At 48.2% G+C, this 13,467-nt stretch overlaps 3 protein-coding genes across 3 annotated transcripts; all 3 read left to right on the plus strand.

The window, feature by feature from the left end:
- Positions 1-487: 487 nt before the first annotated feature.
- EDB93DRAFT_1254382 (uncharacterized protein) lies at positions 488-2,311 on the plus strand (the record flags this gene model as incomplete). The annotated part of the gene is made up of 4 exons (XM_041453602.1): positions 488-1,475; positions 1,528-1,659; positions 1,715-2,091; positions 2,150-2,311. 4 exons carry the CDS (start codon positions 488-490, stop codon positions 2,309-2,311), a joined length of 1,659 nt encoding a protein of 552 aa, XP_041303566.1.
- A 5,588-nt stretch (positions 2,312-7,899) lies between these two features.
- Positions 7,900-10,062, plus strand: EDB93DRAFT_835200 (uncharacterized protein). The gene is made up of 3 exons (XM_041457643.1): positions 7,900-8,796; positions 8,897-9,233; positions 9,283-10,062. The coding sequence occupies exons 1-3, from the start codon at positions 8,077-8,079 to the stop codon at positions 9,843-9,845; spliced, it is 1,620 nt and encodes a 539-aa protein (XP_041303567.1). The 5' UTR covers positions 7,900-8,076; the 3' UTR covers positions 9,846-10,062.
- An 819-nt stretch (positions 10,063-10,881) lies between these two features.
- On the plus strand, positions 10,882-11,867 carry EDB93DRAFT_1107214 (uncharacterized protein; the record flags this gene model as incomplete). Its single annotated transcript, XM_041447696.1, has 5 exons — positions 10,882-11,074; positions 11,249-11,313; positions 11,347-11,434; positions 11,469-11,498; positions 11,659-11,867. 5 exons carry the CDS (start codon positions 10,882-10,884, stop codon positions 11,865-11,867), a joined length of 585 nt encoding a protein of 194 aa, XP_041303568.1.
- Positions 11,868-13,467: the final 1,600 nt, after the last annotated feature.

Raw genomic sequence — 13,467 nt, forward strand, 5'->3', positions numbered from 1 at the left:
TCGTCCATTGCTACCACTGAAGGAAGTTCGAGATTGATTTGAATGATAGGCGAATCTGGAGGTCTGTCTGGCTCGAGAAGGGGGGACGGTTCCGTAGACCAAGGTGGGGAATTTGAGTCGACGGGAAGGATAGCAGGAGAGTAATTATTAACGGGAGTACGAGCTGATTGACGAGTTGCATTTCTGTTCTTCCTTGATGGCATTAAGAGATGTGAATGAAAGAAATAGTCCCAACTGTTTGGATAGATAAGAAATGAATTGGTAGATTCAGACGCTCGCAGGGATTTGTATGTTCTTGTAACTGAATGCAAGAACTGGACAATATATATAAGAGAAAGAGATGTGAAAGAATAAAAGATGCGAGTATTGTTCGAGAGACTGTTTCAAAGTGAGTTACGCTGGTGATGGCTTCTGACGAACAGGAGCGTCTGATCCCCAGTTCCTTCTCAAAGCCGAGTCACTAAACCTGACATTACCTTTTCCGATCATGACGCCACCAAAAGTCCAGAGGTCCACCCGGTCCATCACTCTAGTCCATCATGGTCCACCACTGTTTCTTTTTCAGTCGATGAGTACTCCTTCTGCCTTTTCTCATTTTTTGCGCTCATATGCTTATACCCCTCGGACCTCTCTTTCGCTGAAGAGGAAGCACTCGCCTGAAAATAATGATTGTCTTCCAGTGACTGCTCGAAAGCCTCGATTTTCAAAGAATACCTCACAGCATGGCTCTCGTGCCAAATCAAAGCGCAGGAGTGAATCAGTAATTACCAATCAGCAGCAAGTACTTACAGGAGAGTCTTCTATCTACTTTACGCCCTCAGGCAAGGGTGTTTCCACCGATAGTCGCAGGCGCAAAGGTCCTCGCAAACTACTTGACGCCGTAGAGATTGCTGTCAAGTCTGCGTCTACAGTTCCACCGCTGTCGACGCACGATGAATCACTAGAGGTATCAAAGAGGATGAAAAAGAAGCGCAAGCTCGAATCTGCTAATGCTCACCATCGTGAGCTACCCGCGAAGGACGAGGGTCCTATGGAACCATCGGAAGCGGAGATAAAGATTCCGCTCACCAAATGTTACCTGCCAACACCTACGCCTGATGAAGTTCGGTCCACACTCCAAACCCTTACGCTCCCCACTCCATCTTCCAGACCTCGAAAATGTTGCAAGGTCGTGCCTGCTACTGTATCACTCCACCAGTCTCAGACTGCTTTATCTAGTAAATCAAAGGCTACATCCAAGGTAGCAACGCAAAAAATGGACGTCATTCATAGAATCAGCCCAGATTCCACCACCCTGGTAACCTCGAAATATTTTTCCAATGAGACACGATCTGGCAAGTCATGGGTGCCTTCTTCTTTACCGTCGGAGGACCTCTTCGCACACAAGAATATGTCCGCGTTTCCGACATACCATCAAGACTTGTTCAACGATCTTATCGGATATATCGCGAACGCGAAGCCAATCTTGATACAGGGTACTTCTTCTCCTACGTGTCTTAACAGCATTTCTCATCTTTTGCATTTCAGCTGCTGTTTCTGATAATCCCTGGCAGCTCTTGATCGCCGTCAAACTGCTGAATGTGACTACTGGTCGATATGCTATCCCGGTCTTTTGGAAGCTCATGGACCGCTGGCCAACCCCTCGGGATATGATCGAGGGTAGGCTCCAACTTCTTGACCCTACCACGCACGTTGATGATGATCCCATAACAAGCTGATAATGATGAAGTCGTGAATATTCTGCGACCGCTCGGCCTCTACAACAAACGGGCAGCATGGTTAAAGGAGATCTCTCAACGCTACATAGACGATCCTCCTACTGACGTTCTTCGTCCATCTAAGTGCCGCTTAGAAATACCTGCAAGATTAAAAATCACTGCGCCAACTTATGTAAATCCAAGAAAACGCAAAAATCATGGGTCTCCTCAAACGGCCCGTAAAACGACTATATCATACCCGCCAACATCCGTCTCACACTATCCAGGCGTGGGCCGGTACGCCCTAGATTCGTACCGAATATTTTGTACGAGTCACGAGAGCGAGGAGTGGAAACAAGTTATGCCTGAAGACAAGGAACTGATCCGATATCTAGTGGGTTCTTCCTATCGCCACGTGGTCAACTTCAGCTCTGATCAGGTATTATCTGCAGCGATGGAAGTGGGCCTATGAGGAGAGGAAGATCTGGTATCCTGATGGTGTCGGCGTCGTTAAAGATGTCGACATCCCTTATCTGCTCATCCTGGTAGACGAGCTGATGGATCAACTTGAGCCTGATGAATTTTGGGGTCCGACCGATTTTATTAGCGGTTGAATGAGTGATGGCGTGATAAAGATGAGTCGATTATTGCTGTAAAATTTGCTTAATTCAGTGTACAGGTAAAAGGTACTTATTGTACATTCGCATAGTCTCCCGAACACGAACAGGGTCGATAAGGAATGATAACGAGCGAAAGTAGAACCCAATACAGCCGTAACGAATTTCTTCCGCTATGGCAGCGATGTCGTACCTGACCGAATCCTGACATTGACACGCCGCGCTGGCAAGGCCGACACTGTCAAGCTATTGCTAACAGATGCTACGCCGCTGCCAAAGCCTTGTGTAGCAAGCTGCTTTGTTCGATGAGCTCAGGGTTATTCAGGGACTTGTCCCACCACTTGTGAACGGCACTGCTTCGCCGAGGACATAGACAAGCGAGAAAGATTTTCAATTACAAAGTCAGCAGATAAGAAAGAAATGAAAATCTATGACGTCCCAATTAATCAAGGAACTATCATTAATTTTTCAATGAACAAGTGATTGGATCCAGCTCCCCCCTAATCCAACCGTGAGTCAAAGTCGAAACTCGGAAGACCGTGCACACAGGCAATTCTGCGCTTTTCGCTATAAGATCGCCTGCCTGCAAGGGTTTCGTCGCCGCGATCCCATTGGACATCTCAATTTAGGACCCAGGTTTCCCGCGAGCTCTGTTTTAGGAGTCCTTGGCGAGGAAAGGGGTAAACGACGCTGCCCGGGATGTTCAGGGCCTGGACACGAGGTAATAGTCCTGGGACGTGGCGTATGATCTTGCGAAACACGCGCAAAACACGAGGCTCGTCGACGTAGATTTATCCCAGAGTGCGTGTAAGATCCAGAACATGCACGACATGCGAGACTGGTGGGTGGAGCGCCCAGGACCGCAGTCTCATCACGCAAACCTATCGCGGGAGGCCGGGGGCTTTATTCTTGGGCGCACCGTACTAGCATGTGTTGGCGCAAAACACCATTGAACCGATTTATCGCTGTTTACTTTGTTCAGCGGCGCATGTCTCGTCATGTGAATCAAACATTCAAGGGGTGACAAGGAGCGGACTCGGAAATGGGTATCCGTAACTGTAGACTTTCCATGATCATCGGTGTGTGTTGAAACTTGATGATTTCAAGTTGCTTTGGAATCCATCTGCCTTCGATAATCTTTTCAGCTGTTTCATTGCTATGTTCAGAAATGCATCGCTTGCCAGATCATGATTTCATCGGATGGGTCGGATGAACAAAGAACAGACACTGGTATCTGCCGATCTTCTGATCACCATCTATCGCATAACCAGGGAGCCTGTGACCAAAAAAAATGGTCTAACACGAAAATCAATCACCGCGCCTTAGACCTGGGATTATGAAAATTCAGCGACCGCAGAATAATCAAGCAACCGAACCGAACATAACAAAACAAGAAATACCCGCCTTATGATTACGCCCTCCCGTACTTGATTGCTGCGTTGGCCCAAAATGGTCGTACATCCAACCGGCGGACATTCAGCGGCCGAATTGTGAATCATGAGAACAAGAACAAAGGCGCACAAAAGCCCCATCGAGGACAACAATTAGTCAAGTTAGCAAGAAGCAAAGAAGCAAAAGGAATAAATGAAACGACCTATCAGGTTTCCCTGGAGCATTGTAGCCGAGTAAGGAAGGCGAAGGCGGGGTCGATGGCTCAAGATGGCTCATCGCTAGTACTGCCATCACGAATCTCCGTCACTTGGCATGGTTTGCGGCTGCCAAAGCCCCTTTTGTCTTTACAGGGGGATGTGTCTCCTTACGGCGTATACATGGCAGCTGAGATGTCCAGAAGTAATCTCTGGGAAAGCGAGTGACAAGATGCCAGCAAATACGATGATGTTAGGGCGGGATACGGCACGCATTCCCGCCGAGGACTATCATCCACTGGCAGCTATCTTTCCCATTCCACCATAGTTTGTCACGAGAATTAACGGATGGCGTCCCGTCAGCCTCGAGAACTTGACGTGATAAAGTTAGCAAGTGAACGTACACATCTCGATCGGGCAGAACTGGTCTTCAGCCGAGCTTCTTCATTCGGTCATATCGTGTTAGAAAAACTATCGGGAAGACGGGTTCTTGGACATCCGAAGGTCACTTGATGAGAGCTGTATTACTCGTCGATTCGATTCCTCCGGAAGTGTTCTTCGTTTATTTGGATCTGGGGTGAGACAAGCGGACATCGTGAACTTTGAATAAATTTTATGATAGAAATAAGATCGTAGGAAAGCTCTTAATACCATGTTTTTTAAACAAATTGCCTTTCCGCAAATCGTCCAGGCTACGCCAGGGCCCAGGATCCGACCGTGAATCGCCCAGCACCAACGCACAACGCATGCAGCAACAGCCGATCAGATAACGCAGAAGCAAATGAGCGGTGGGAAGGAACACCGCCATCTAACGCATGAGCGCCCATCACCCACGGGCCACGGCCCAGTTCGCGTACATGCGCCGAACACGAGGCAAACGACGTCACATTCGGGGCCCCAGTCTAGAAACAAAACTCGCATGCACGTTGGCACGTATGGGATTCGTGAAAATTAAAACCGAAAAGAAACACTCGATGGCACGGGTTGATAACGAGGCCTTCCTGAACAAGCAATGAACCATTCTGAGCGTTGAGTTATGAGAAGTCGCGGGATGGAACGTGATACATGCGGCTTCTGAAATATGAACTCATTTATGTCATCAGCAGTGATGCCGGAGCGTGAGTTAAGATGAAGGCTCTGAGTGATTGTATATGGATTGGGCTCCACGGCGCGCCAAAAGCGGGAAAGTGTTGTCGTTGCGTTATATTACTTGCGTGCAATGCGCATGCGGCGATGCAGCGTTCATATTGATGTGCATGGCTACGTAGGGTTTGCCAAGATGAGGGGAAACGGGTTTACTACAGGAACCAAGAAGGCAAGCCTGCGGTGTTGTCGCATACATTGGATAAGTTCATGCTGTATATGGATAGAAGGCACAGCAAATGCGGGTGGGGGCAAGTAGATGGATTTAGCAGAGCTGTGATCCTCGATCGAGCTCAGGGGTCATGTGCCGTGCCATACTGGGCGAAAATGTTCGCGGCTAAGATTGTCGTTTTTGAGATGTGTGTATTAGAGTGGGTGGAATGTACGTACACAGGGAGGGATGTATTCAATGCCATTTCAACGTCATCTGAATCAATCATTCCCCACAAAATTTAAGCCTAAACGAGATCAAAAACATTGATTATGTAAAGTTCAAAATTTGTTCGAGCGGGGCGCGCGTTACATCGAGCTCTATCTAGAGAAGCTCGCACGAAAAAGAATCGATGTGGGGTAATATGTCGAAACGATCTGTCTGCTACTCGCGCGTGACCCCAAGGCGACTGCGCAGGTCCCAATCTAGGGACATGAAACTATAAAATCTCGTAATTCCTCCGAGGGTTGAATAAAGGTAGCAAAAATCAGAGAAGTAGCGACGATGTCGGAGACTTGGTAACGTGTGTGCATTAGAATGGCTTTTCGCTCGGGGTGCACCAGATCCTGCTGAATCCAAAATAATCTAAGTCAGCTGAGATGCGCCTGTTTAAGTTAGATTGACATGTGCTCACGTCGTGATCAATATGAAGCATCTTCATGGGAGGTGAGGCGTCAAGATCGGCAAAGACATCAATATCATCAAAATGGGAAAATCATAGGCAAGAGATTGGATACCGGTTGGCACTGTGCGTGTTGGTATTCATCAGCTGGTGGATAGCGTTCATGGCCGCGGTGCCGATGAGGTTGTGCTTCGACTTCGTCAAGAGTATATCGGTGGCGTGAAAGATAGGAAAAGGATCACGTCAAGTAATACAATTGTCAGCAAAACTCTCTGCGTTCGCATGCAGCACACGGATAAAAAGATAGGTATCTGAAAATTTAAGGATTGTCGTATGTTTCTGAGTGGCGTGTAACTTGTCAGCCATTAGAGCTAGTAGCTCTTAGTGTCCCCTGGCATCAGTAGAATGACGGTAGAAGCGGTGAGTCGAAGTACAGTAGAAAAAAAAACGGAGAACCGAGATGAATTGGTGATCCAGATCCCCGTGCATTATCAGCGATAGATGTCATCACGCCAGATTCTTTTGCTGCTTGCGGACGCCGCTACTTAGCTCCCTATGCACTAGACTTGAGCTTGAAAGTCTACTAGAATAGACATAGAAGCTGCAAGTGCATTGGCACATAATGAGAAGCAGAGTATCAAGACGAATTGGTCTAAAAATCCGTGCACCGCTGAGTTTGTCCCCTGCGGCGGCGGCCGCTAACCTGCCACAGATTGGGTGTAGCCATGAATACATAGCACGTACGGCATTTCATATCTTGAACGGAACCCACATCGAAGGGCGACTATCGAGATTCTATTGCTTATGGTGAACGGCGTGGACCACGGAGCCTCAAGAAGACAACGTCACCGGTGGTAGGATTCAGTGCAAGGTAACTTTCCGGAACCGTTTCGAGGCTAACCATTCTCGATGGCAGCGTAACCGATTGAATGCGTCGGGGATGTAACAACCCAAGGTTTGAGGGTGACATTCCCAAGAGGATGGCGTTACCTCGAGTAAAAACACTGGATGCTGATATTATCGCCGACGAGCGCATGATGGAAGCTAGTGTATTACGAATTTTGAGAAATTACTTGCGTTATACCTGTGACAATATAATTACACAGCAGCCGATAAGTCAATAATGGCACTCTGGTCAGGCAGGGGATGTCGAGTCGAGAATTTGGTAGTTCACGGGACCTCGAGGAGGACACGAGCTACAAAGAAAAATCGGATTAGACATGTAGTAGTTCCTGGCGTCAGTCTTTGGGTGGCAACATGCTGTGCCGGTTAGAAAAAAAATGAAGATGCCGGATACAGGTCTGGATATGAATGATGTCAAGATATGTCATTAAAGAGTAGAAATCGAGGCGTGATGAGCTAAAATGAGGATGAGCATGTGGTACATACACTGGTATGGACATGAACGGACCGCTGGGGGTAGTGACGGAGGTAACGCTGGGGACGAGAGGACGAAAGAATATTTGAAAAGGATATTATCAGGCACGATTAGACGAATTTGGAAGAAAAAACGAGGCAAAGAGGTGAAAAACAAAGTTTAAGTTGATTGAATTCTTGAATTCGTCGGGCATGCTGTAGGGGTGCGGTATGGTTCTCGGGTGGAATAAAATTTGGAAGATACGGACCGGGGTGATCAAGGGCGGGTGTAAACATAGAACATACGTGGAAGCGGGATGGGCGGTGCGGGGCCTCGTGTTTGCCTCGTGTGCTACTGCCGAGGAGAGAAGTTGGCTTGGCCGAAGAGACAGATGAGAGACCGACGGGTTAGGGCGGGAATAATCGGGAGTATCCGCTACACGAGGCGGGGAGAATAATAAAAAATATAATATATAAAAATTATTATAATTGACAGGATTGGAGATACGGGGGGGCCGCGGTGAGCGCCGACACGAGGCAAGACCCCAAAGGCGGGCGGGATGAAATGAGTGACCGGGGTCTGAGGCGTTAAAGCCGAATTAGGGAAATGGGTTTTACTTAATTAAGAAATGATGTGCGTCGGCAACGTTTGTTCTGGGAGTTGAGCGGGGCATGATGTTTTACACCCGGCCGAGACTGCCACCGGGGAAAAGGTGACAAGTGACCAACAAATAATGTGACAGGGAAGGCGTGTTCACCGACAGGGAAACAACTCTTATCAACCCACATTCCAATAATAATGAAACCCATCATGGACCTCCTCTTCCCCCTCTAACGCGATACCATGTCTGCAGAACCTCCCATGACTTCCCCTCCTCTCACTTCACCAAATGGCATAATAAATAATCATTCCAACGCCCAGCTCGCACATCTACTTCATAACAGCTACTGCGACAATGACAAACTCACAAAAGAACTCGGAAACACAAAGAAACGATTAGAAAAAGCAGAGCGTCTACTAGCAGAATTTCAAGCCGCAACCGTCAATGGTGCTCCCCTCTCAGGCGAGGCTCGTCGAGTCATCGAAGAAGCTGAGGCACGTGTAGCCCATGCCGATAGACAAAGAGACGAAGCAGAAGCACGTAGACGCGTTGTTCTCGAATCTTACGAAGAACTCAATAAATACCTCGCCGCCATCGAATCTCGTGCTGCAGACGCACGTGCTGGCTTTCAGCGCATCCTTAGAGATGCAGGCGGTCATCTTGTTTTGACCCCCATCCCAAATCAAAATCAGCATGAACATAGCCCTTATTCTGCCAATCCTAGCATCACTGTGGAACCTCCACCGCGTTCATACAACAGATCTCATCATCGTTACACTTCTTCCTCGCTTAGCTCTTCTGCCCTCCCTCCAGGCCCACTCCCTCCTCCACCATCCACTCGTGGCGTCCGTCCTCGCTCAGGCAGCTTCGATGACCCTTCTTATCTTATCTCACAACCCCAGCCTCCTTCCAAACGACCACGTAACGAACGTGCAGAATATGACCATCGGCCTCCCCTCTCGGTAAGTTCCCTCTCATATCGCCTTTCTATCTCCTCATATCCCCTAGGCTACCTCCATGTCACGCGGACGCATCCATGACATCGATCACCACTCTCAACAGCTTCCCCAGATTCAACATCTCAACCATCACCTTACCATTCAGCCTACTCATAAATCACATTCTCGCTCCAGCAGCCATTCTAGTGTCCGTGCTACTTCGCAGGACATCGAGGATCTTCTCCTTGATGCTGCCACTGATGAAAGGAGCGCTTTGAATGCTCGTGAACAACAGCCACAGTCTCCTCGTGCCGTCTTGGCTGCACACCAGTCGAGGAATATTCCCGTAGGTCCGTTAGATCAGCCTGGAGAGCTCAGGACCTATCAAACCCATATTTTTGCTCCTCCCGTTACCGGCGCCCCCCAAAAGAAGGGCAAACCAGGGTCAAGCGCAAATATCAGTGCGTCCCTTTTTAATAAACGGATCTCGAGTTGATGACGTAGTGCCAGCTCACAATGGCTCCCCACTAACACCTCCTAACGCCATTGTCACCCCCATCGCACCAGTTCCTCCACCTGCTATTCCCCCCACCGCTTCGTTCCCCCCCACTAACTCTGTCGGTCAGCGCATCTGCCGTCAATGTGGCTTGCCAGGGCGCTACAAAGATAACAAATGTGTCGAAAAATGGGGCCCTGGGCCAGAAGGGCCTGGCACTGTGTGCGACCGCTGCAGAAAAAAAATGAAGCGTGTAGAACGGCGGGGAACGACCGACGCAAATGTGGCTGGCGGTAGCAACGCCAGTGCGGCTCGATTGCACCGTACGGATACAATTCCCGTCGGTGCGATTATTGGGACGCAGAGACAATCGCAATCGCAAGTCTTTCCAAGCTCAGCGTCTTTCGTGGCACCTGTGCCTTTACAGGACAAGAAACGCAGTGGTGGGTCTGCAAAGGACCGCGAGAGAGATCGGAACCGTGACCCTCCCTCCCCGCCTGCAATCGCTACTTTACAGACCACAGACGACGAAGACCCTGGACGAAGACGACGGGGTGCGGTGTCCTCTGGTGGGTGAAACGTCCTCCATTCTATCACCCCTAGTTGACACACACCTCTCAGCGCAACATCTTCCTTCTCCTCACTCCGACCCCAACACAGATCCAGACGCAGACGGCGAAGGTGATGCGGATGTAGACGCGGAGTTAAGAGAAGCTGCTGATGCTGCTGCTGACCACCGCAGTGCGTCTTCGACTGGCATGAAGGAGGAAGACATGGAAGTTGGGGAGTAAGCACATGTCCATTACAGCGGAGGCCAACAGAGCTCGAAAAAATTCCTGAATGCTCTAGGCGGCAAGAAGATAAATGCTGATATTCCTGCGCGTTCGTGTGGCTTGCGCTTCCTTAATTGGCATCATCGCTCCCTGGACTCTGTCTTGCAATTTCTCGTCCTAGATCTCCGGTAATCTCGCTATTGACTATCGTCCAGTCGAATCTCTTTCTATCATCTAATGCAAACCATCCAATCGGATTACCTCACACCACCCCAATCATATGTTTTTGTCCACGCTCGTCTCGCTATCTGCCACTGTCGTCCCCGTGCTCTTTTTTGTTTCATTTTTTGTATTTTTCTCCTCCCTCTGTTTCATTCGGTTCATCGTCCATCATTTCATGCTATCTGTATCAATTCAACTAGTCCGTGTCGAGTCGATCAGTCCGCGTTCAACGGGTCTGTGCTTTGTCGACGCCGTGCATCACGCATACCCTTGACTACCACTTACTTGCTGTATCACAAACTTTATGAGCCGATCAGCACTTACTACACCCCCCAACCAACGTTGCGGCAGTCAGGATACAAATGTTTTACGCGATGCTCGCCTGAATTTGATGTGCGTTCATATGACGAGGGTCTGAGGATTAAGCCTTCAGCCTGGTGGTGTTCACACGTTCGGCTGCAAGGTGCGCGCTTGAAAGCCTCATGTGTCATCCTCTAAGTTGAACAAATATGTGTATTAATAGCATAGCATGACTTTAAATGAATCTGACTATAATCCCGTGACGGGCTGTTGTGCAATGAAAGTATTTCGCTTATTTGAGTCGGCGGATGTACTTCGATGACTGTGAGCAAGTTCAGAAAATGCCGCTTCGGCGGGCTTGTAGAATCAGCTCGGATGCCATCAATTGATGCAGCATCGTTTGCACGCTTGCAGGCGGATAAGAAGCTGGCACCGGTCTTCAAACTGAAACGTGTGAGATATGTAATGGAAGCTGCAGAAGTTCTCACTCGAACAAGCGATCTCTGGCTGAGTGAGTTGGCAGCCGCATTAAACGTTCGAAGTCACTTCATATCATCCGAGTCGTGGTGTAGGGCGACTGCATGACGGTGGTGGACAAATATAAAACCTCTCAACTCACCTGGAATTGCTCACGTGGCAACTTACATAATCCACCTGGGCTGAACAACCCTAGTGAACAGATTAGCTCCCAAGTTTCTATCCAATATTCTTGAACTCCTACATATTCGTGATGAATCTGGTATGCAAATCGTGTGTTTGCTCTCACTAATTGGTTTATCACAGGTTGTGTACCCTTTATTATATTTCGTTCTTTGCGGTCTCGTCCCTTCTTATGTTATTATGTTCAATCCACCACGGGTACAAGCAGATGGTGAATAATAGTTTATCATGGCTATGGTGTGCAGTTGTAGGATGGGCGAAATTGTGCAGCTCCAGTGAGTTCCTCTCTTGCCTGACTGTCATTCTTCATACCAATCCGCTTTAGCATTTTCGCTTATCATCACTAGCTCTATCTAGCCCTCGTGTTGCTTTCGCCTGCTTCAATAATGACATAACCTTGAGAAAAGATATACCCCTCATGAAAATTTCTCAAAGACCCTCCCAGCCTTTCATATCTCGCCGATGCAGGCTCCATTGTTGTCGGCGTCATCATTCCCGCGTACAACGAGACATACCGTCTCCCGTACATGCTCGAAACCATACTTGATTACCTTAACTCTCTCCTTCCATCCCCTAGACACACATATAGGGGCTCATCATTAGCGACGACGACTCAAAAGATCACTCATTCGCGCTTGCACTAAAACCGGCCCAGCAACACCTCAATAGCGATATTCGGGTTGTCGCCCTTGAAAATATGGGATGCTACATGCACGCGTAATCAAGCTGTTGATGGTGGATGCGGACGGTGCAAGTCACTTTGGGGACTTTGAGCTACTGTAAAAAAATTGGCCGAAGAACGAGCTAACAGTGGTCCTCGGCAGTCGAGTACGTCTCGTCAAGACCGAAGCTGTGATCAAGGTGCGCGCTACTAGCTCTACATGTTAGCTGATCTTTTTTTCTCTTACGTTTTAGTATATCAGCTTTCCTTTAGTAACACTTTGTAACGATACAGACTCGAGGAATCTATTTCAAGGGTAAAGAAAACACAGGTGCAGATGCCTTGTTTGCGCATAGTAAACTTGGAGGGAACAGCAACTTAGTCACCTGTTGTATCGGCTCATGCAATTGCAATTGGGTTAACGCATGATGGACTTGACACAGACACCGCCATGTCAGCTAATGCCTTGCACATTGAACATGACAAGTCATTCCTCAAGGGCATCATTATTGATTACGTGGATGACCCTCTCTGTATAAGGCTGATGTCCTTGATAGGTTCCTTGCCCAGACTCACGTAGCGAGATGAACTACTGTATATTACAGATCGTCTTGTGGTGCCTCGTGTCAACCCACTGCGAGAACGATTGTTCCACCTTGCCCACGACATTTTGGGTCATTTCGGCAGTGACAAGACCCGTGCAGCCCTCCGCAGATCATACTATTGGCCAAACATGAGAAAAGATCCTATCAACTTCTACATCGCTGGTTGTGTTGAATGCATGCGTAACAAGTCCTCCACTACATTGGTCGCAGGAGCCCTACATCCTCTCCCTGTCCCAGACTCTCACGGAGACTCGGTTGCTATTGAATTGATAGGTCCTCTACCCGAAGATGAAAGTTACAATATGATTGCGGCAAACACGAACAGACTCAACCTGTCGAGACGACATTACCGCTGATCAGTTCAAAACGAGCCAAAATATTAATGTCTGGGTATACCTCAAAGTGTGGTTCACCTCTGTATTTCTGTGACTCAGCGCGGCTGTCGTGGGTTTGATGCAGTGAGCACCTTCATGCGCGGAGTCTCATTACTGATTACTTGCCAAATATATGATCGTATCGCTAGAACCCCTCTAGCATACTATGAACTTATTCAGATCCTAACAAATTCGTTCGCGAAATTAATGATCTTGTCGAGAAGAAGCTGGGGAGTTTGGCAAGTAAAATTCATCATGGCTCGTGTTCAATTCGCGGCAATAAACACAACATGTTACAAGTATACAACCACTCCTAGTTCCTGACAATTCTCGGAACGATTCGACCGACCTTGGTACCAAGTACAAGTAGCCACTACGAAGAATTAACAACGGCTCTGCATACCAGTCTTTAATTGATCTCGAAAATTTCTGCTCATACTCCCTTGCATCTTCCACCTGTCAAAAGATCATCAGATTGTCTAAAATCGATCAAAATACCATTTGCACGCAAAGTCCCAGAAGAAGGGGTAGCTCCTCAAGATTGGATCCTAATGCTATCTCTCGTGAGAGTGCCTCTTCACCCTGGTCCGAAGCGTCAGCCTTA

This window comes from Suillus bovinus (genome assembly GCF_016758785.1).
Source record: "Suillus bovinus strain UH-Sbo-P2 chromosome Unknown EDB93scaffold_73, whole genome shotgun sequence".
NCBI classification, from domain to species: Eukaryota; Fungi; Basidiomycota; class Agaricomycetes; order Boletales; family Suillaceae; genus Suillus; species Suillus bovinus.